The 19,953-nt window shown below is 37.9% G+C and overlaps 2 protein-coding genes across 2 annotated transcripts; one reads left to right on the top strand and one right to left on the bottom strand.

The window, feature by feature from the left end:
* Positions 1 to 759: 759 nt before the first annotated feature.
* Positions 760 to 13,364, bottom strand: cct2 (chaperonin containing TCP1, subunit 2 (beta)). The gene is made up of 17 exons (XM_051108117.1): positions 13,353 to 13,364; positions 12,561 to 12,641; positions 8,436 to 8,510; positions 8,285 to 8,350; positions 8,097 to 8,208; positions 6,666 to 6,742; positions 6,477 to 6,589; positions 6,188 to 6,390; positions 4,865 to 4,965; positions 4,659 to 4,786; positions 4,474 to 4,577; positions 3,529 to 3,648; positions 3,168 to 3,296; positions 2,768 to 2,871; positions 1,258 to 1,357; positions 1,038 to 1,179; positions 760 to 947 (listed from the first exon to the last, which is right to left on the bottom strand). Exons 2-17 carry the CDS (start codon positions 12,561 to 12,563, stop codon positions 917 to 919), a joined length of 1,608 nt encoding a protein of 535 aa, XP_050964074.1. The 5' UTR covers positions 12,564 to 12,641; positions 13,353 to 13,364; the 3' UTR covers positions 760 to 916.
* On the top strand, positions 13,354 to 19,728 carry LOC127164283 (ras-related protein Rab-19). Its single transcript, XM_051108119.1, has 3 exons — positions 13,354 to 13,647; positions 17,943 to 18,126; positions 18,204 to 19,728. The coding sequence occupies exons 1-3, from the start codon at positions 13,456 to 13,458 to the stop codon at positions 18,485 to 18,487; spliced, it is 660 nt and encodes a 219-aa protein (XP_050964076.1). The 5' UTR covers positions 13,354 to 13,455; the 3' UTR covers positions 18,488 to 19,728.
* The last annotated feature ends 225 nt before the right edge of the window (positions 19,729 to 19,953 follow it).

Genomic DNA, 19,953 nt, shown 5'->3' with positions numbered 1-19,953 from the left:
GCTGTCACTAAATAAAGGAAAGTGAAAAAAGATGAACCAGTGAAGTGTTTTCTTACCTCACCAGACTCTGAGCAAAGCCCACACATGCCAGCAGGATCAGACTCGTCCTCATGCTGCCGAAACAATCCACTCGCTGTGTCAGGTCAAGAGTGACACGATTAAACACACATGCAGAGCTTTGAATGTGAAATCAGAAAGTTTTCGGGTCATTTTGACCCGGTCATGTGTTGATTTAACATTCAGCAAACAGACGAGAGATGAGATGTTAGGACACGTGTGCACAAGTCAAATATATGCTCCAATATCAGTCATTTTCTAAAAGAAATGCTTTCTCTGAACAGGGTATCTGCAGATTTTAGGAAGGTAAACAGACTTGTTCTAAGACACTTTTAGGACCAAATAAAGAAAATAAATGAATTAATTGAAAGGAACACAATATGTCAGTAATTTACTTTATTGACTAGGGAGAACACAAATTATATTAGAAACACTTCACTTTTCTCAAAACACCACTTCTGACAGATTTACATTACTTTTAACTCATTATACAAGAAATATAAGCTGGAAGTAATATGGAAATCACTTTTACTGAACCGTTTGGTCACACTGCAAAAAAAAAGTAATGTTCTTCAGTATTTGTGCCTTGTTTTCCAGTGCAAATATCTAAATCAACATGCACTGAGAACTAACATGACATAAGGGTTAGACGTCTTCTTTAATGACAGACTACTCTAGACAAACACACTCAACACACTCATGTCAGTCATGACAGTTTATTGAGTAAACAAAAGGTCAAAGGTCATTGTGTAAAGCAGTAACGTTCAGACACAACCGACGCTTGGGAAGTGCGACTACATAAACTATGAAACAAAGAGCATCACATTCCTGTCAATAAATACACGGGCTGTAAGGGTGTTTAGCAGGGGTGATGATCCGGCACACGCTTCCTGAAACACACAACAACAAACACGTTAAACAACATCACAGAGAAAACTGGTGAGCCAATAAAGAGCTGCGCCTGAGCAGTGAAACGTCACCTGGGAGCAGCTTTGATGATATTGTCGACGCGCAGGATCATCTCGGCCGCCTCGGCTGCACTCAGCAGCACCTGCCTCTTCACCTGGAAGCTCTCGGTGATGCCCAGAGTGGCCATGTCTCCCACCGCACCCTGGGTCATGTCTGAAAGCACAGGGGTCAGAGGTCAGAGCGCAGATTCAGGGCTAACGTGACTTGCTAATGTAATTGTGTGCGTCTTACCCAGGCCGAAGGTGCTCTTGTTGTCCTGGTGTGCGGCTCTCAGCTGAGACACCAGCTCTGCGCTGTCGTATCCCGCGTTATCAGCGATGATGGTGGGCAGCTGCAACACAAACAGTCCTGTGTCTTTAAAACAGACACCTGACACTCAAACTGAGGCTGGTCTCTAGAGCACATAATGCTTATTTACCATATAATGCAATGTAATGACTGATAAGGAGACCTACACAAATCACTGAACACCTACATCACTTCATATTCAAATTACCACATAAACTCAAGATGGAGAGCCAAAAAGTGTTTCTTCTTACATCTACATTAGGTGGTATAGTTATGCAATTATACCAACAACAGTTGCATTTTTATAAATATCAGCAAACGTGTCAGTTTTTGCTCTTTTGTTTTGTTTTTTTTTAACAAAAATAGATTCTGCAAACAACAATTACTGGGGTTCAAGCACATTTTTGGCAAATCTAAGTTATTTACCATAAAAACATTGTTTTTAAGCGTTTATGTCTGCTTTTGTGCCAGCTGTGGTCCGATCTCCTTAAAACTTTGCATGCTTGTTTAGAAATCACCAGTCACATGTGCTCAGCAGATTTTGTGAAGTTTTGAGTTTTCTTTAAGGTAAATCTGGACAGGCTCCTTCTCTCTTCCTTTTATACCTTCTCCAAAGGATAAATTTCAACATTTTTTTTATTAATTACTGACCTAGAGAGTCCAGAGAATTGTACTGTGGTGTTTTTCCCAATTGGGCAAAAAAAAACCTAGGACTAGTTCAAAAAAAGTAGGTTTTTTACATATTAATCATTTAACAAATGGTTTGATTGACAGCAGTGTTTCTACAGGCAAAGTTGTCCAGAATTAGAAGTTCTGTCATATGATATGAACATTGTATGAAAAACTGTGCAACATACAGTCGTTTACTCCCTTTAAAAATGCGATATCACCACCCAGTGGCCGATTTCGTTCAAATTTCTTACAGACCTTTGGGACTTTAGCACTTTTCAGCACTATGCATTTGTACCCCTAATGAACAACACAGTGGTGTTTTGTTACTAATAAACACACATTTTGAACAAACTGGTTGAGTAAACAAGTCAACGACACATTTGTAAAGATGATCACTTGCTTTGTCCATGAATGAATCTGCATTTTGAATAAACTGGTTGTGCGAATGATTCAATGACCCATTCATACTTTACTGAATCAAGCAGTGAACAATTCAGTTACTCACATTACAATTGTATCTTGCCTCATTCATAAATGAATTCATGTTTTTAAATGAATCAATTGAATAACTGCTTAATTGCTTGCACCTATTGGTGATTTTACATTTTTTCCAGTTATGCCTAATAAAACTGCAAACAGAGTGCAAAAGCCTAAAAGATGATGTACACATTTAATAAGAAACAAACTGCCTTCATAAAAGTAAAAATGCTCCTGGAAATAAATTTAGTGTGTGTCACTGTGTTTCTGATTTGTCAGTGGACTGATGGGTATGTGGACGTACCATCCTCAGCGCTTTAGCGAAGGACTCCATGGCCACGGCCTCTTTTCCCGGCGTGCGGTTGGCCAGATCTGACACGGCTTTAGCCATCAGCATCTCCGAGCAGCCTGAAATACAGACCAGTGTTGATTTTAACAGACAATTTTAGTCTTTGGACTAAAATACCATTAACTTCTAATCATATTTTAGTCACCCGTATAGTTTTAGTCTTATTCTAGATTTTTGTCAGTTTTTGTCATTCAAAATGAGTTTTTATTTCATTATCGACTCGTTTTTGTCCTTGTTTGTCTGTGAAAAGTCATTGACGGGAATTTTTTGGTCAATGAAATAAACACTGACATAAACTCATGCATGAGTTTGAGTCTCACACACATGTGCATCATGGAGGTGCTGGTGTACTCACCTCCGCCGTACACAGTGCGTGTCTCTTTGACGGTCTGCGCCAGCACACACAGGGCGTCGTGGAGGGAGCGCTCGGCCTCATCCAGGATTTGCTGTGTCGCCCCACGCAGGACGATGGTGCAGGCCTCACCTGTGCACAGAAACAGTCACGCATCAGCGCTTAACAGGAAACATGTTTACTAGAGCTGCACAATTTATAGTTGCTGAATTACTGATATATAAATCACAACATTTTTGGGCAAACTGTGCAGCTCTACAACCAATCACAGCAAACCTGGAGCATGTTTAAAACAAGCAAACAAACACAGAAATCAAGCTGCCCTCAGGTTTGTTTGGGGAAACGGCACTACGCCAGCTCTTACCCATGTCCACTCCAGAGAAGTGTATGAGAGTGTCCTCTCCGATCATCACCTCCTCTATCAGCTTACAGTGGCCGATCTTCACCAGCTCAGGATGGTCAAAGGTCGAGGTGATCTCACCACCTATGAGACACAAAAACCAGCAGAATCAGCAAACAGTCTGACACACATATTTAAAAAACTCTTTCTACTGCACGTTTACAGAATATTTAGTATTTTTAAACTCAATTTAGTGAACTTTTGTCAGTCTGGTGCAAGTGCATTTCTTGAATTTGACTTGTCTGACCAGACTATTAACCTGATTAAAACATCTGACTAGGAAACCACTAAAACTTAGGCAAGAATGATTCTGATTTGATCACATTTAGTTTAAGTGGCAATTGATGATTGGTTAATGTATTGACAGCAATGATGTTACACTAGTTGAGACTTGCTCAGCCTGTCTGAGAAATCAAAACAAATGAACAACTGCACACAGAAGAAACATACCACAAGGTGTTTTTATATTTATAACATATGCTATAGCCTAGTTTTGCAACATGACAACCAAGAGAGTCCAGTATGAGTGCAAATTTGACACTGATTTTACACAACAGTTCAATAAACAACTACTACCAGTCAAAAGTCTTTGGACAGTAAGATTTTTAATGTTTTTAAGGTCTCCTAAAAAAAAAAAAAAAAAATTTTTAAATGTGATTTATTCCTGTGACCAAAGCTGAATTTTCAGCATCATCATCAAATACATTGATTTAATTAAGAGTTGCCAGAACACAGACTAGAAAATTGCCTCAGAATAAATAAAATTTACACAAATAAATTACATTTTGGATAAGTCTGTACGACAATGCACAAGTAAACGTTTAATGTGTAGCCCTGAATGAGTTGAGATAACAGCAGTGCATGCTGGGATACAGTTGTCACAGTGTGCACTAGACAGTATTTGAGTACCTGTGACGAGAGCCAAGCGCTCGACTCCCACGAAATCTGCGTGTTCGATGGCCATCACACCAGCGGCTGCAAACAGCTGCTCAGGGTAGTTATAGATCAGTTGCCTGAAAACAAACAACACGTGTCACATGACCACTCATACATGCATCACATGACCACACATGCATGTCCTGAGATAATCGGACCTGTTGATGAAGCAGTTGATGCCGTGTTTGAGGATGCGCTCCACCTTCTCCTTCATCTTCTCCTTCTCGGCCATTTCGATCTCAGCCACTTTGGCGGTGGAGTCCACGCGCACTCTGGAGCCGAAGATCTGCGAAGACACGCTACCGTTACATTACTAATGCTAATCACATCTGCGCTCACGCTCAGAGACTGAAGGCCGGCGTACCTTGATCTTGTCTGTGTCCATGCCGGTGTTGGCGATGAGGATGTTGGCGTTCTCGATCCTCTTGGGCTGGTTCACACCGATCCTCTTGTCCAGCAGAAAACCTGTGAGGAACAGGAAGAGCGGGTCATTCTCACAGACACGTGTGTGCACTAATGTTCAGTCATGTACTTCACTCATTATGGAGGAAGCCCATTTACACCACAAAAGAAAAAAAAATATCATGCCTTAAAGTTGAAATTATGGCATACTTAACCCTTGTGTAAACTTTCGGACATTTTTGTCTTTTTTTAGTGTTTTTTTTTTTTTTATTATTTTGGCTGTGTTATTACCAACTGCATAAATTTTGGCACAGGTGTGTATTTTTATTGGAATTTTACTATTTCACCCCCATTTCCTTTAATAAATCTATTTTGTACTAGGTACAAAAAATAATTCCTCTCAGGACCTTAAAGACAAAAATGTCCCCATTGGAACCCATTTTTAATCATGGTGCCATTTAACTGTAAAATGTAAATTTTGTTAATAGACTTTCATTTTGTTGGCAAGGCTTCAAAATGTAATTTTACCATTTTTTCCTAGATGGTGCAATTTTTTTCAGATTTGGCCAATAAAGCAAATACTGGCTTATGGGGGAAATTTGGTACTGCGTCCAGACAAAATCTTACTGAACTTCTTTAGATTTATGATCAAAATTATGACTTTTTAAAAGTCAAAAAATCTTTTTTATCTCGTAATTATGACTTTAAGTAATAATTAAGTAAGTAATAAAGTAATATTTTTATCTCATGTATCTTAAGCATGCTGTAATTTCAATTTTATTCTTATGTGGTGAAAATGGGCTTCCATACATTATAATTAAAATCAAAGAAAAATCCAGTATTGCATTTAATTATTCATTTTTACATTTAAATGACCTTTTCTGTCATCTAATGCTCACTTAATCTGAAAATAAATAAAACAACAATATAACAACAATAAAAAAAAAAAAAAAATACTGATATTTTATTAAGGTATTTATGCTTTTATAGGTTAACTATAAGTTAGTGCTAGGTGACTGAAAAAGTAATTCAGACACATAATCACTGCTGTAAATCAAGACAAATCAAGTCGAGCTTTATTGTTATTCCGCTACATGTGTAGACATACAGTGGAATGAAATGTTGTGTCTCACAGGAGCACGGTGCTACATAAATAATCATAAATAAAAACATACAACACTAGACGTAAGAGCAATTTTTAAATCTATACTTAGCTAACTTACTGAAGCAGTAATCTAACCCTAGCATGTTATGTGTAGTTTAATGTTAAGCGTGAGGTTCAGACCTTCATCCAGGTATGAGTCGGTGAGGCTGCCGCCCAGCTTCTTGATGACGTGAATGGCCTCCAGGTTGCCAGATCCCTTGAGTCTGAGCACGGCCTCCACCGCCAGCTTGGCGAAGTGTTCCTTGTGGTGCGTCAGCAGCTTGGAGGAGAGTGTGGTGCGTGCGATGTTCATCAGATCCACCTGGAACTTCAGCTCGTCGCTCCTAAGGACACAAACTCTTACATTCAACCACAATCTCCAAAAATCTCTCACATATAAACATACACACACAGCAGCTCCGCTCATTACCCATGATCCACCGCCGCCTCTCTGAGAGCGTCACGCGCCGCCTGAGTGGCCTTCCTCCAGCCCGCGATGATGATCTGAGGATGGATCTTCTTGGCGATCAGCAGCTCGGCTTCCTGCGGCACAACGCTCACATATTAGACATCGATCACTATACATTCAGACGCTGTGAAGAGGTTAAAACGCTCGTACCCGCAGCAGCTCAGCCGCCAGAACTGTGACAGACGTCGTCCCGTCACCGACCTCGTCATCCTGAACCTTAGACATGTCTGGAGACAAAAGAGGTTTGTGAAGGATTCAGATTTGTAGTGCTAAACAAGTCTCTTCTGCACACCAAGGCTGCGTTTATTTGATTAAAAATGCAGTAGAAATTCTGAAATATTATTGCAATGTAAAATAGCAGTCTCCAGTGTCACATGATCCTTCAGAAATCATTCTAATATGCTGATTTGCTGCTCAAGCAACATTTCTGATTATTAGCAATGTTGAAAACAGTTGTGCTGCACAATATTTGTATGAAACGTGTCATTTCCATTCAAAAGGTTTTTTTTTTTTTAAAGGAAATTAATACTTTTATTTGTCAATAAGGCATTTAATTGATCAAAAGTGACAGTTAAAACATTTATATGTTTTTTTCTGATCTTTCTATACACTCCAAAAAATGATGGGTTCACCCAGTGCTGGGTGAAATATGAACAAAAGCAGCAAACTTCTGGTCAGTTTAATTACTTTTTTAATTTTTTTTCATTTCTGGAGGCAAAAGATAAAAGAGGTTAAAGAAGTCACCAATGCTGCATTCATATAATTACAATCCTGTAAAAATTGTGAAATATTATTATAATGTAAAACAGCTGTTTTCTATGTGAATATCTGTTAAACTTTAATTTATTTTCTGTGGTCAAATCTGAATTTTCAGCATCATTACTCCAGTCTTTAGTGTCACATGATCCTTCAGAAATCATTCTAATATACTGATTTGCTGCTCAAGCAACATTTCTGATTATTATCAATGTTGTAAACAGTTGTGCTGCACATATTTTTGTGTACCAGTCATACATTTCTATTTTTTTTTTTTTTTAAGAAATTGATACTTTTGTTCATCAAGGATGCATTAAAATGATCAAAAGTGACAGTAAAGATGTTTATAATATACAATTTTCTGATCTTTCTATACTCTAAAAAATGGGTGAAATATGAACAAACCCAGCAACCTTCTGAGCAGTTTAATATTACCTATCGTTTAAAATATTACTATATAGCTGCCTGGCTTAAAATAAACCCAGACAATCAAAAGAAAAAAAACAGACACAATTGCTAGAGGCATCAGTGATAATCAAAAGGTGAAAGTTCATTAATGTAAAAAACAGCAATGTAAAAAAATGTTTATTATTATTTGTTCAACTTATTAATAAATGTTCACTTATTGAACATATTAATTAATGTTAATTTCCAACCTATTTCGGGTTCATTTTAAGCAAGAAATACAGTAATTTTTAAGAAATAATTGAGTTAAATTAAACTACCAGAAGGTTGGGTTAAACAGTTCTGCGCTGGGTTATTTTTTAAAGTGTTCATCTGTGAATCCTGAAAGCTCAGACGTGTGATGGTTGGATGTGAACTGACCCACGAGCACTTTAGCGGCGGGGTTGTCGACACCGATGGCCTTCAGGATGGTGGCTCCATCGTTGGTGACCGTCACGCTACTGTCCTTCCCACCGCCCAGCAGGATCTTGTCCTGTGAGGTCAGAGGTTAGCGATTACTGATTGTGTTTATTGTAGTAATGTTAGGTGATGGTGAGTGCGAGTCGTACCATTCCTTTTGGTCCCAGAGTGCTCTTCACCAGATCTCCGATAGCGATGGCACCGATGAAGGACGACTGCGACAGAGAGAGTCAGACAGATGACGGGGTTATGAATGAATACATATACAAACACATACATATATATATATGTGTCACTCACCAGACGCGCTGTCTCTGCCTTTTCCTCATCTGCACCGTGCCTGAAGATGCTGACGGGAGCCATCGACATAGACGCCTGAAACAACAACAAATCATCACTCACTCGTCTATCACACAATCAGATACTACAGTGCAGCAGAAACACTTTAATGTATGAACAAAAAACCTTTTTTAATTACTCATTACCATGTATATGGATCATTCTACAGAACTGGTGCAAACTGCTTTTTTTTTGTTTACTAAGATCATTTCATTGTCTATTGAAACCGTATTTAAAATCAGTAAGCTTAATATATATAAAATCATCATTTAGTGGGTACTTTCAATTGGGAGGTGGCTGTCCTGAACCTTAACCTCTACATTTCAACTTGAAAATGATATTCAAATAATTTTTGCATTTTACTCCAAGTCCAAGACATTAATATGTGCTTTTTAAGTAATAACAAACAGCCAATACCCCAGTAATACTCCAGCTAATAAGCAACTAGTTAATAGTGAGAACTGGATACTAAAGTGTTACCAATATTTTTTTATTTAACTTTAAAGTGAGAAGGATGTCACTTTAAAGTTAAGGACATAGAAAGCATGTTTTTCAGGTTAGACTTTACATTTTGATGTTTAAATTTTTAAATCCACTATTGCATTGTATAGAAATGTTCTACAGCCTTTACACAGTAAGTTCAATTACATAAGTAATTGTAATTAAATAACAGAAAAAAATAAGAGTAATCTAGGGCCCTATGATTTCTGCGATATGTATAACGTGGACGGAATCGCAGAATCCAGTCATAAAGACAGAATTTACTGAATAACGCAGAATGTCATGGAATTTGTTGAATGAATTAATCAAAAGTATGTCATTACACTTAAATCAAACCACAATATGGACTAGTATCTGTAAATATTACAACGCAAAAAAAAAAATTTAAATGTGAATCCTGCATGTTCTGTGTCTCTGTTTTAATGAATGGAGCAGACGAGAAGTTGTTTACTACACACACTGAAACACGTGTGACACTCACGGTGATTTCAGCATTTGACCGTTCCATTTTAGGAAAACTAGTGTCATATCATATACACACAGAAATGTAAAGTTAGACACGCCAGCACGTCAAAATAAAAGTCTGGTTTAACTTGAAGACACTGTGCCAGAAATATATTACTACTAAAATGAAACAAACATGTATAATCACACAACATTTCTTCCATGTTTTAATTTTAAGAGTAAATTCCCCTTTGTTTGCTAAAAAAAAGGAGTTTGCTTAATTTTCAATAATTAAAAGATCATTTGATAACCAGAACATTTTAAATACACAACACAGAATTTCTGAGGGTAAAAACGTTTATAAGGCTATTTTAAGAATAAATTTGAATAAATGTGTTGAGAAAAAATAAAATGTCATTTTTATTAAACCTTTATTAAATTGATGTGAAATTGATTAATAGTTTGATGTGAAATTATTTAATAGTTTAACCATTAAAAAGGAGTTGAGAAAAATTCAAACAAAAAAAAAAAAAAACAGAAAAATAAAACAGAATCTCGGAAAAAATAGAACGGATTTCATAGGGCCCTAGTAATCCCTCGCTTTACTTTTTCAAGGGAAAAGCAATTAAATTACAGTAACTAATTACTTAATAACTAGTTACACCCAATACTGGTAGGGAACACAAAATCCATTATTTGGGGGAAATAAGCAAAATTCTAGTCAGGGTTCGAAACTGCGACCGTTTTGGTCGCATATGCTGCCAAAATTTAATCTGTGCAACCTCCAAATATATTTGGAAGCATTTGTGCTTCCAAATGGATATTCCACCGAACTCAGATTCTGCCGGGGGGGTTTTTGTCTCTCTCTCAACCAACCTCTATTCCGGTGTTGTGGCCATTTTTGACCCCTGCCAAATTATTACCCCCTCTCCTTAAAATCGCTACCTGATTTGCTAATCTAACCCCTCCCCCACACCTAACGCTAAACCTACCAATAGTAGGGGGGTAGAAATCTGGCAGGGGTCAGAATTTGGAATAACACCGGATTTTCACAAACTACATTGCAATTAGGGGTGTGTGATATGATGATTTTTGATTGTGGACCATTAAAATGCATCCACAATCTGCTTTTTAAGAAATATACTAAGTTATATTTCGTGCTACAGCGCACATTCTGTCAGACGTAATTCTGGTGCCTCCACTCAATATACTGTACAACGCGGCACATTCACATCAAATGATAACTCAGCTTCAGAGTTTCACTCACGCAGGGGCGTAATTTCCACTGGGGACACACTTTTTTTTTAAATCCTGATTGTGTCCCCCCACTTTCAAATTGTTTTGTTAAATTAATGTCTTGTATTGTAGAATGCACACACAGCACCGCCGAGAGTTTCGCATGATCGTTAAAATGAAACAAGCACGCGCCTTCAAAAGCTATTTTAATACCCCAAGTTTAGAGAGCGACTCCCCAATGTGCACAAATTAGGCTACATAACATATCAAGGTTGTAGGCTATAATACGTTGTGTAGCTCTGTATCATGCTTGAAAAATTCGGTCTCTATTTGCACTTTGAATATTGAGAGACTAGCCTACTTTGATTATGGCTGCATTTATTGTTTGCGCTTAATACGACTAAGAAAGAACTGTGTTGTTTATTTTTTGTTATTTATACTGTAGATTGTTTAAAAATGCAGTGGTTGCCTCTAATTTAAATGGCTCTACATGTAATAGAGAGAATAAACATCTTATTCATGTACTCATATTTTCATTCATTCTTGTCCCTGCTTAAGGCATAAAATAAATATTGAAAAAAGGCTTTCAGAATCAGCCCATTTGCTTGTAAAACATCGGCAATCAGAATCAGCCACGAAGAATCAAGATCGGTGCATTACTACAAAGAAAATGCCGGGCCGAGTGCTGGCTGTTCTGCTCTGTTCTGGCAGTTGTGGTGCTCCTTAATATTCATTTGGTGCTCCTAAATTTTTTTTGGTGCTCCTTACTTTTTGAAGTTGGGAGCACCAGTGCTACCAAGTAAAAAAAGTTAATTTCGAGCCCTGCTAGTACAGTTATGCAATTTTTATTTTTAGTATTTCAGTATGTTTTAGTAGTGTTTTAGTATGCAAGTTAAAATTCTGTAATGTGATGTGGTCACTACCAAAGCATCACTGTCACTAATGAAACATGGGATGTTTTGTCAAAAATGAAGTATACGGAATTATCAACTAACGTGTTGTGATTTTTTGTCTCATATATATATTCAAACTAATGAATCCTTAACTTTGAAATCAGCATGATCAACTTTTTGCCTACTCAAGATGAACAAATCTTATAAATCACACTCAGAATATTGTTTAAAATGTAACTGTTATTGATCTACCTCTGAAATCTTTTTCATAAAATATAAAAAATATATATAAGCAAAATCTTAATAGGTTAATATAACCCTTCTAATTAATTTATTATTACTGTGTTTCAGTAGTGACAGATTTGGGTCGAGGACAAATATTCCAAAACTTTCTGAAAATACAATATGAGAAATAACTGCACAATTACTAGAAATGTGTACCTTGGATTTTATACAATTTAAGACGTTTCCAACTCTGACTTTGCACCAATTGTGTAAAATGACCCATTTACACACTTAACATCCAGATCACATTAATGTTATTTGAATAAATATTATTATATAATTATTATACTATAATAATTATAATTATTACAGTATAATAATTATATTATTGTCAGTTAATGGGTTTATAATGACTGTAAATGAGCGGCAGTGACTCCGCCCTCCTCAGAAAACACTAGAAACTCCCAGACGCGCCGCACAAACACATCCATATGCCGAAACTGAGTCACATTTACACGAACATCTGCACTCAGAGCACCTCACACACACAAACACATCATTTATATAAACATATATGAGAGTCTCTGCTGTGTCGTTACTGATGAAGCCGGCGGAGCTCATTGTTCACACACATGTTCCGCACAAAGCGTCATTCACAGCCGGAATAAAGCGCGAATATCGCCGCAGAATCACACACACTGACATTAACCACCGCACACACCCGTCCACAGCGACTCTCACTCATTACAGCCTCTTTAAAATATGATTTAAACACTTCACTGCTCACCATGATGATAGGATATGTTGAGGAGACGAGCACGCTACCGGAAGAACGGACTAGGGAAGAGCCCGGCAGATGAACTGCTTCCTGTGAGAGAACACTCTTCAATATAAAAGTCCCTCTGTTTTATTATAGAGCGATGATTTAAAATTAAACGGAATTAGTAATACGTAACTAATACGTAATTAGTTTTCAGTAAGCTAATAATAGCAGAATAAACATACTCTATAATATCACACATTTAGCGCACGTTGGAGTCCCGTGACTTTTATCTACGCATTAGACGCACGAATGTCGTCTTTTTTGTTGTAGCAACGAAAAGATTTGTTCGACAAACTAAAATAAAGTAGTTTAATAAAATAGTGTAGTCATTTGAACTATAGTGTCATAATTTGGACATAAAATATTTAACTTTTTAATAATTTAATCACATAATAATAGATACTTAAGATTCTAATACCTATAAATAATAACATTGGCTAAATTTGCCACCCTGTTTACACAAGATAGCATAAAAGCTGTTTTTAATATCTTTTTCTATTTATTTTAAAGGTTTATTCAGTGATTATTGCTTAAAAAAACAAAATACATACAAATCATGGTACAAAATTTCATACCGGACCTCATATAATATTTACTTTAAGGTTAATGATCAATATTTGTGAAAGTGAAAGTTTCATTTGTCTCTATTTTGTAGCCTACACAGTAATAGTTTTTCCTGGTGTGTGTTTTTGTAGTTGAGCTGCTGCCTGCTGCACTACGTTACCCACAATGCAGCTGCACAGGTGGCGGTTTCACCTGTTGGACCAGGTTGAGGAGGAAGGTATGAGAGTGCAGAGCGCAGGTGAGCGATCAGAGCTGAGATGAGCCGCTGAAGCATGGGACCCTGCTCGACTGACTCATGGAGCAAGAGGATCCTCAGGACGATTCCTTCGACTTCCTCTTCAAGATCATCCTTATCGGAGACTCCAACGTGGGCAAGACCTGCCTGGTGCAGAGCTTCAAGACGGGCCTGTTCTCCGAGAGGCAGCAGAACACCATCGGCGTGGACTTCACCGTCCGCACACTCAACATCGACGGCAGAAGAGTGAAGGTCAGAGGTCACTGGGGTTTAATCTAGAGCAGAAAGCGCTCATGATCATCTAATGTTTGTGTGTGAGGAGCTTAGTTTGATTCTTCTGTCACACATGCCGCTCTTACACTGGACCAGTTCAAGCAGCAAAACCGGTTTGGCAGGTCTGTCTTTAGACGCTCATACAGGAAGTGCTGATGTAGATAAACATGCAGCTTCCTGCATTGCAGATAAATATGCCCTTTGTTTATGTGTTTGTTTATCTGTGTGTGAAATAGATAAACCTACATGATACTGACGTGTAACTCTGCATACCTCACGTCTGACAAACACAATTTAAAAATCATTACGTTTGGGAGTCAACTTAAAATAATTCACTAGAAACATTTCAAACGCAGTCCTTTTAAATAAACGTATAGATGTAAATGTTCAGTGGGCAGAAAGATATCCATCACATGCTGTTTGAGACACTGTTTTCAGTTTTCCTTTACAGATGAAATCTGTGGCTGTGTTTAAAATAGCACATTGCACACTACTCATACTACTGCTGCAGTATGCTGTATGTTTACTGTGCACATAAAACACCTGGGCGACTTGACTTTCCCTTTCATGTGAAATGAATGAACAGGAAATGATGTTTCCCTTCATCAGACTGAATTTTGTTTTTACACAAATTTGAAATGTAGAAAGTATGTTTTAAGCTAATTGGACGTTGCTTACCGAATGAGGTCATGTGATGACAGCTTACCATAATACTGTTAAAGTGTTTATGGGAGAATAATGCAGGTTTCAATTATGCATATATATAGAGATTGTAGCACACTGTACAGTGTTCAACAGGCTGTGTATAATGTTCAGTATGCAGTGTACAGTGATTAGTGTTCAGTATGCAGCGTACGTTGTTCAGTATGCAGTGTACAGTGATCAGTAGGCAGTATGTAGTATACTGTTAAATAGTCAGCGTACAGTGTATATAGTGTACTGCTTTCATGCCAACATAATGTAAACTTTGCCGTTTGAAGTATGTAGTTAGCAGTATGTTGTATACATTGCATAATAGGCAGTATGTAGTGTGAATTGCAGTATGTAATGTCAACTGTGCAGATGTAATTTACACTGTTCAGTAGTGTACAGTATACTCAGTACACTATGCAGTAGGCAGAACGAAATGTACAGTGTCCTGTATTGCAGTACATAGTGCACAATGAGCACTAGTCAGTAGACAGTATTCAACATACACCAAGCTGTTTAGTACGCAATGTTGTGTTCAATATGCAGTGTTTAACATGCAGTATGAAATGTGTTCAGTAGGCAGTATGCAGTGTACAATTATGCTGTTTAGTATGCAATGTTTAGTATGCAGTGTTCAACAGCTGGTGTATAGTGTCCAGTACACAGCATGCAGTGTACATTGTTCAACAAGCAGTATGCAGTGTACAGTGTTCAGTAGGCAGTGTAGAACACATTGTTCAGTATGCAGTATAGCATTAAATAGCCAGTGTACAGCATATGTAGTGCACTGCTCTCATGCCTATGTAATGTAAATTTTGCTGTTTGCAGTGTGTAGTAGGCAGTATGTTGTACACATTGTGCAGTAGGCAGTGTGTAATATATGTTATATATGAACACTGTTCCGTAGTGTACAGTATTTATAGTATACACCAAGCAGTAAACAGAATGAAGTGTATTATGTTCTGTAATGCACTACATAGCGTACACTGAGCATGAGTTAGTACGTAGTATTCAAGATACACCAAGCAGAAGGCAGTACACTGTTTCATAGACAGTTTACGGTGTTCAACAGACTGTATGCAGTGTACAGTGCTCAGTATGCAGTATTTAGTATGCAGAGTACAGTGTATTGTTCAGTAGGCAGTGCATAGTGTTTAGTAGGCAGTTTAATATGCAGTATGAAATGTATTGTTCAGTAAGCAGTATGCTGTGTACATTTATGCTGTTTAGTACACAGTGTAGTGTTCAGTATGTAGATGTAATTTATACTTAAGTAGTTACAGTATTCACAGTATAAACTAAGCAGTAGACAGAATGAAGTTTACAATGTTCTGTAATGCAGCACAGTGTACACTGAGCATGCGCTAGTATGCAGTAATCAACATACAACAAGCAAAGGCAGTATGCAGTGTTTAATAGACAGTTTACAGTGTGCAACTGACTATGCAGCATTTAGTATGCAGTGTTTAACAGTCAGCATGATGTTCAATAGGTAGTATACACTGTAGTGTTCAGTACGCATGCAGTGTATAGTGTTTAGTAGGTAGCGATTAATATGCGGTGTATAGTGTTTAGCACGCAGTATTTAGTATGCAATATACAGTGTTTAATATGCAGTATACTGCGTACAATTATGCAGTTTAGTATGCAATGTTTAGTATGCAGATGAAATTTACTCTACAGTAGTGTACAGTATTCACAGTATACACTAAGCAGTAGACAGAATGAAGTGTACAATATTCTGTAATGCAGTACATAGTGTACACTGAGCACTAGTCCGTATGCAATACTCAACATACACTAGTACGCAGTGTTTAATAGTTTACGATGTTCAACAGACTGTATGCAACATACAGTGTTCCGTAAACAGTACTTAGTATGCAGTGTAACAGTCAGCACAGTATTCAATAGGTAGTATATACAGTTAAGTGTTCAGTACGCATGCATGTGTTTAGTAGGCAGTGATTAATATGCAGAATGCAGTGTATAATGTTTAGTATGCAGTATTTAGTATGCAATATACAGCGTTCAATAGGCAGTATGCAGTGTATAATTATGCTGTTTAGTATGCATATGTAATTTACACTGCTCAGTAGTACAGTATTCACAGTATCCACAATAAATATCAGTAGACAGAATGAAGTGTAAAATGTTCTGTATTGCAGTACATAGTGTACACTGTGCACTAGTCCAATGCAGTATTCAACATACACCAAGCAAAAGGCAGTACGCAGTGTTTAATAGACAGTTTACAGTGTTCTATATGGACTATATGCAGTGTAGAGTGCCTAGTAAGCACTATTTAGTATGCAGTGTACAGTTTTTAGTATACAGTGTTTAATAATCAGTGTACCGTGTTCAATAGGCAGTATGCACTGTACATTGTTCAGTATGCAGAATAAAGCTGTTTAGTACACAGTATGCAGTGTTTAGTATGCAGTGTACAGTTTTTAGTATACAGTGTTTAATAATCAGTGTACCGTGTTCAATAGGCAGTATACACTGTACAGTGTTTAGTATGCAGAATAAAGCTGTTTAGTACACAGTATGCAGTGTTTAGTATGCAGTGTACAGTTTTTAGTATACAGTGTTTAATAATCAGTGTACAGTGTTCAATAGGCAGTATGCACTGTACATTGTTCAGTATGCAGAATAAAGCTGTTTAGTACACAGTATGCAGTGTTTAGTATGCAGTGTACAGTTTTTAGTATACAGTGTTTAATCAGTGTACAGTGTTCAATAGGCAGTATGTATTGTGCATTGTTTAGTATGCAGAATTATGCTGTTTAGTACACAGTAAGCACTATTTAGTATGCAGTGTACAGTTTTTAGTATACAGTTTAATAATCAGTGTAGTGTTCAATAGGCAGTATGCACTGTACATTGTTCAGTATGCAGAATAAAGCTGTTTAGTACACAGTATGCAGTGTTTAGTATGCAGTGTACAGTTTTTAGTATACAGTGTTTAATCAGTGTACAGTGTTCAATAGGCAGTATGCACTGTGCATTGTTTAGTATGCAGAATTATGCTGTTTAGTACACAGTAAGCACTATTTAGTATGCAGTGTACAGTTTTTAGTATACAGTTTAATAATCAGTGTACAGTGTTCAATAGGCAGTATGCACTGTACATTGTTCAGTATGCAGAATAAAGCTGTTTAGTACACAGTATGCAGTGTTTAGTATGCAGTGTACAGTTTTTAGTATACAGTGTTTAATAATCAGTGTACAGTGTTCAGTAGGCAGAATTATGCTGTTTAGTACACAGTATGCAGTGTTTAGTATGCAGTGTAGTTTTTAGTATACAGTGTTTAATAATCAGTGTACAGTGTTCAATAGGCAGTATGCACTGTACATTGTTTAGTATGCAGAATTATGCTGTTTAGTACACAGTATGCAGTGTTTAGTATACAGTGTAGTGTTCAGTAGTGTTCCACAGGCAGTACTGAGTGTTGAGTATGCAGTCAGCTGGCGTTGCTCGCTCTCTCTCGTGTGAGTGTTGAGCACAGGTGTGTTTGGTTTCCATGAGGCCGGTGTCTCAGAGGAGCTGCAGTGATCAGTGTGTGTGACTCGTGTGTGTGCAGATGCAGGTGTGGGACACGGCAGGACAGGAGCGCTTCCGCACCATCACGCAGAGCTACTATCGCAGCGCTCACGGGGCCATGATCGCCTACGACGTCACCCGCAGGGCCACATTCGACTCCGTGCACAGCTGGGTCCACGAGTTGCAGCGATTCGGAGCCGCTAATGTGCTCATGGCGCTCATAGGTAACACCGCCGCTCTGTTTATTCCATGCTCTCCCAAAACTCTGAACTCCAGCATAAGCTCTTCCATGTCTCCTCAGGTAACAAGCGTGACCTGGAGGCCGAGCGTGAGGTTCAGTTCACGGACGCCTGCAGGCTAGCGGAGGACAAGGGCATGCTAGCGGCTCTGGAGACGTCGGCCCGTGAGGCGCAGAGCGTGGAGGAGGCCTTCGTCATGATGGCGCGGCAGCTGCTGCTGCAGAACGGCATGAGCGTCACGCAGGACGACACACACATGCTGCTGCGCACTAACTCGCGCGCCGTCATCAGCGGCCCCACGTTAGCGAACAACGCTCAAGAAAAACAGCAGCCCTGCCAGTGCTGATCGCAACACCACCAGATCTGAGGGGCCGTTCACACACAACACGTTCTTTTATTACAATGTGCTACTTTTCCATTGTTTCTCTATGTAAATGTGCTAGACTTGTGCGACTATTGCACCACGTTTCGCACTTGAGTGCTGCATTTTTAAGTTCCAAAACAGGGGACCAATCAGGAGTCCTCAGAGGCGGGGCAAGCGTGGCAAGCTTTTGTTTACAGTAGTTTGATGTTTGATGACAACAGGGCAAAAATGTTCCTAAATGTTGCGTTTTTTATTTTTGGGCTCAAAGACGCGTTCTGTGTGAACGGCCTCTTACGGTGTTTATACTTGTGTGTTTCCTGTGAATAAATGAAGTTACTGCCGCCACCGCTGAAGAAAACCATCCCGCTACAACTGAACAAATTTATTAAGGGCATTAGTAACTATTAATAATCACTATTTATTGAACAGGAGTGGAATGTTTATACAGTGATTTTATTTGAAGACTTGTTATTTGCATCTCCAGTGAATGTATGTTGATTTGAGGATGTTTGTGCTGGAAAACCAGACACTTGCACTGAGGAAAAACATCAGTTTCTGCAGTTCAAGTTGATTATTAAAGCGTTCTCGAATAACGCGCAAACTAATTTAATGAAGAGCACGTTACAATGGATGTGAGGCAATATTTCCACAACGGTTTGGCGTACTTGATAAAAATCATGATCTGAGGCTACCTGCACAGTTTTGGTGCAGCACCACCTAGTGGTTAGGAGATTTGAAAAATATCTATTTTTGCTTATAGCGTCTGACTGGTTTGGCCAAAAATCAGTCAGAGCATACCTGTTATGTTTGTTTTGCACATGTGTGAATGCACATCTCTGTAAACGCTCTCAGTCTCGGCGAACGTTCGTGTCAAATCCAAGAGGAAGTGAGTGACGTTCATCAACGCACAGCAGACGAGACTGAGATCAAACAGGAACAGATCACAGATCCTCATTGAGTTCCTCCATCCGCTTGACAATGAATGTTTGATTTCGTTCAGTTTTCAGTCAGTGTATGTTGTTTTTATTTTCATTGTATTGTTTTGGGGCTACATGTGCTGGCATGATTTAAACATTTATTCAAATAAATCTTTGGTCTTTGTTCATGCTTAATGAAGACAATCTGTCGGGGTTTGAATGTGTATTAAATAATAAACTGATTTTGGATTTTGTTTTCAAATTTTTAGTAAATATTGTTTTTATTCAGTTCATCAATTGTTTTATTTTAATTATTAAAATCAATCAACATCCACTTCAAAATGTATATTTTGTACAAATATTACTTCAATATTACTATTTTTACTGCTTCTCTGACCAGTAAATACAGCCTTAGTGAACATTTAAGTCTTCTTTCAAAAGGCATTTAAAAAAAAAAAAATCTTTATTTTCACAAACAAAATAAATAAATAATAAGTAATGTATATATATTCTACTGAAAAAATAAAAATA

Source organism: Labeo rohita, chromosome 4 (genome assembly GCF_022985175.1).
Source record: "Labeo rohita strain BAU-BD-2019 chromosome 4, IGBB_LRoh.1.0, whole genome shotgun sequence".
In the NCBI taxonomy this organism is placed as follows: Eukaryota; Metazoa; Chordata; class Actinopteri; order Cypriniformes; family Cyprinidae; genus Labeo; species Labeo rohita.
The sequence above is the reverse complement of the archived record's forward strand: the minus strand, read 5'-3'. Positions and strand labels throughout refer to the sequence as shown.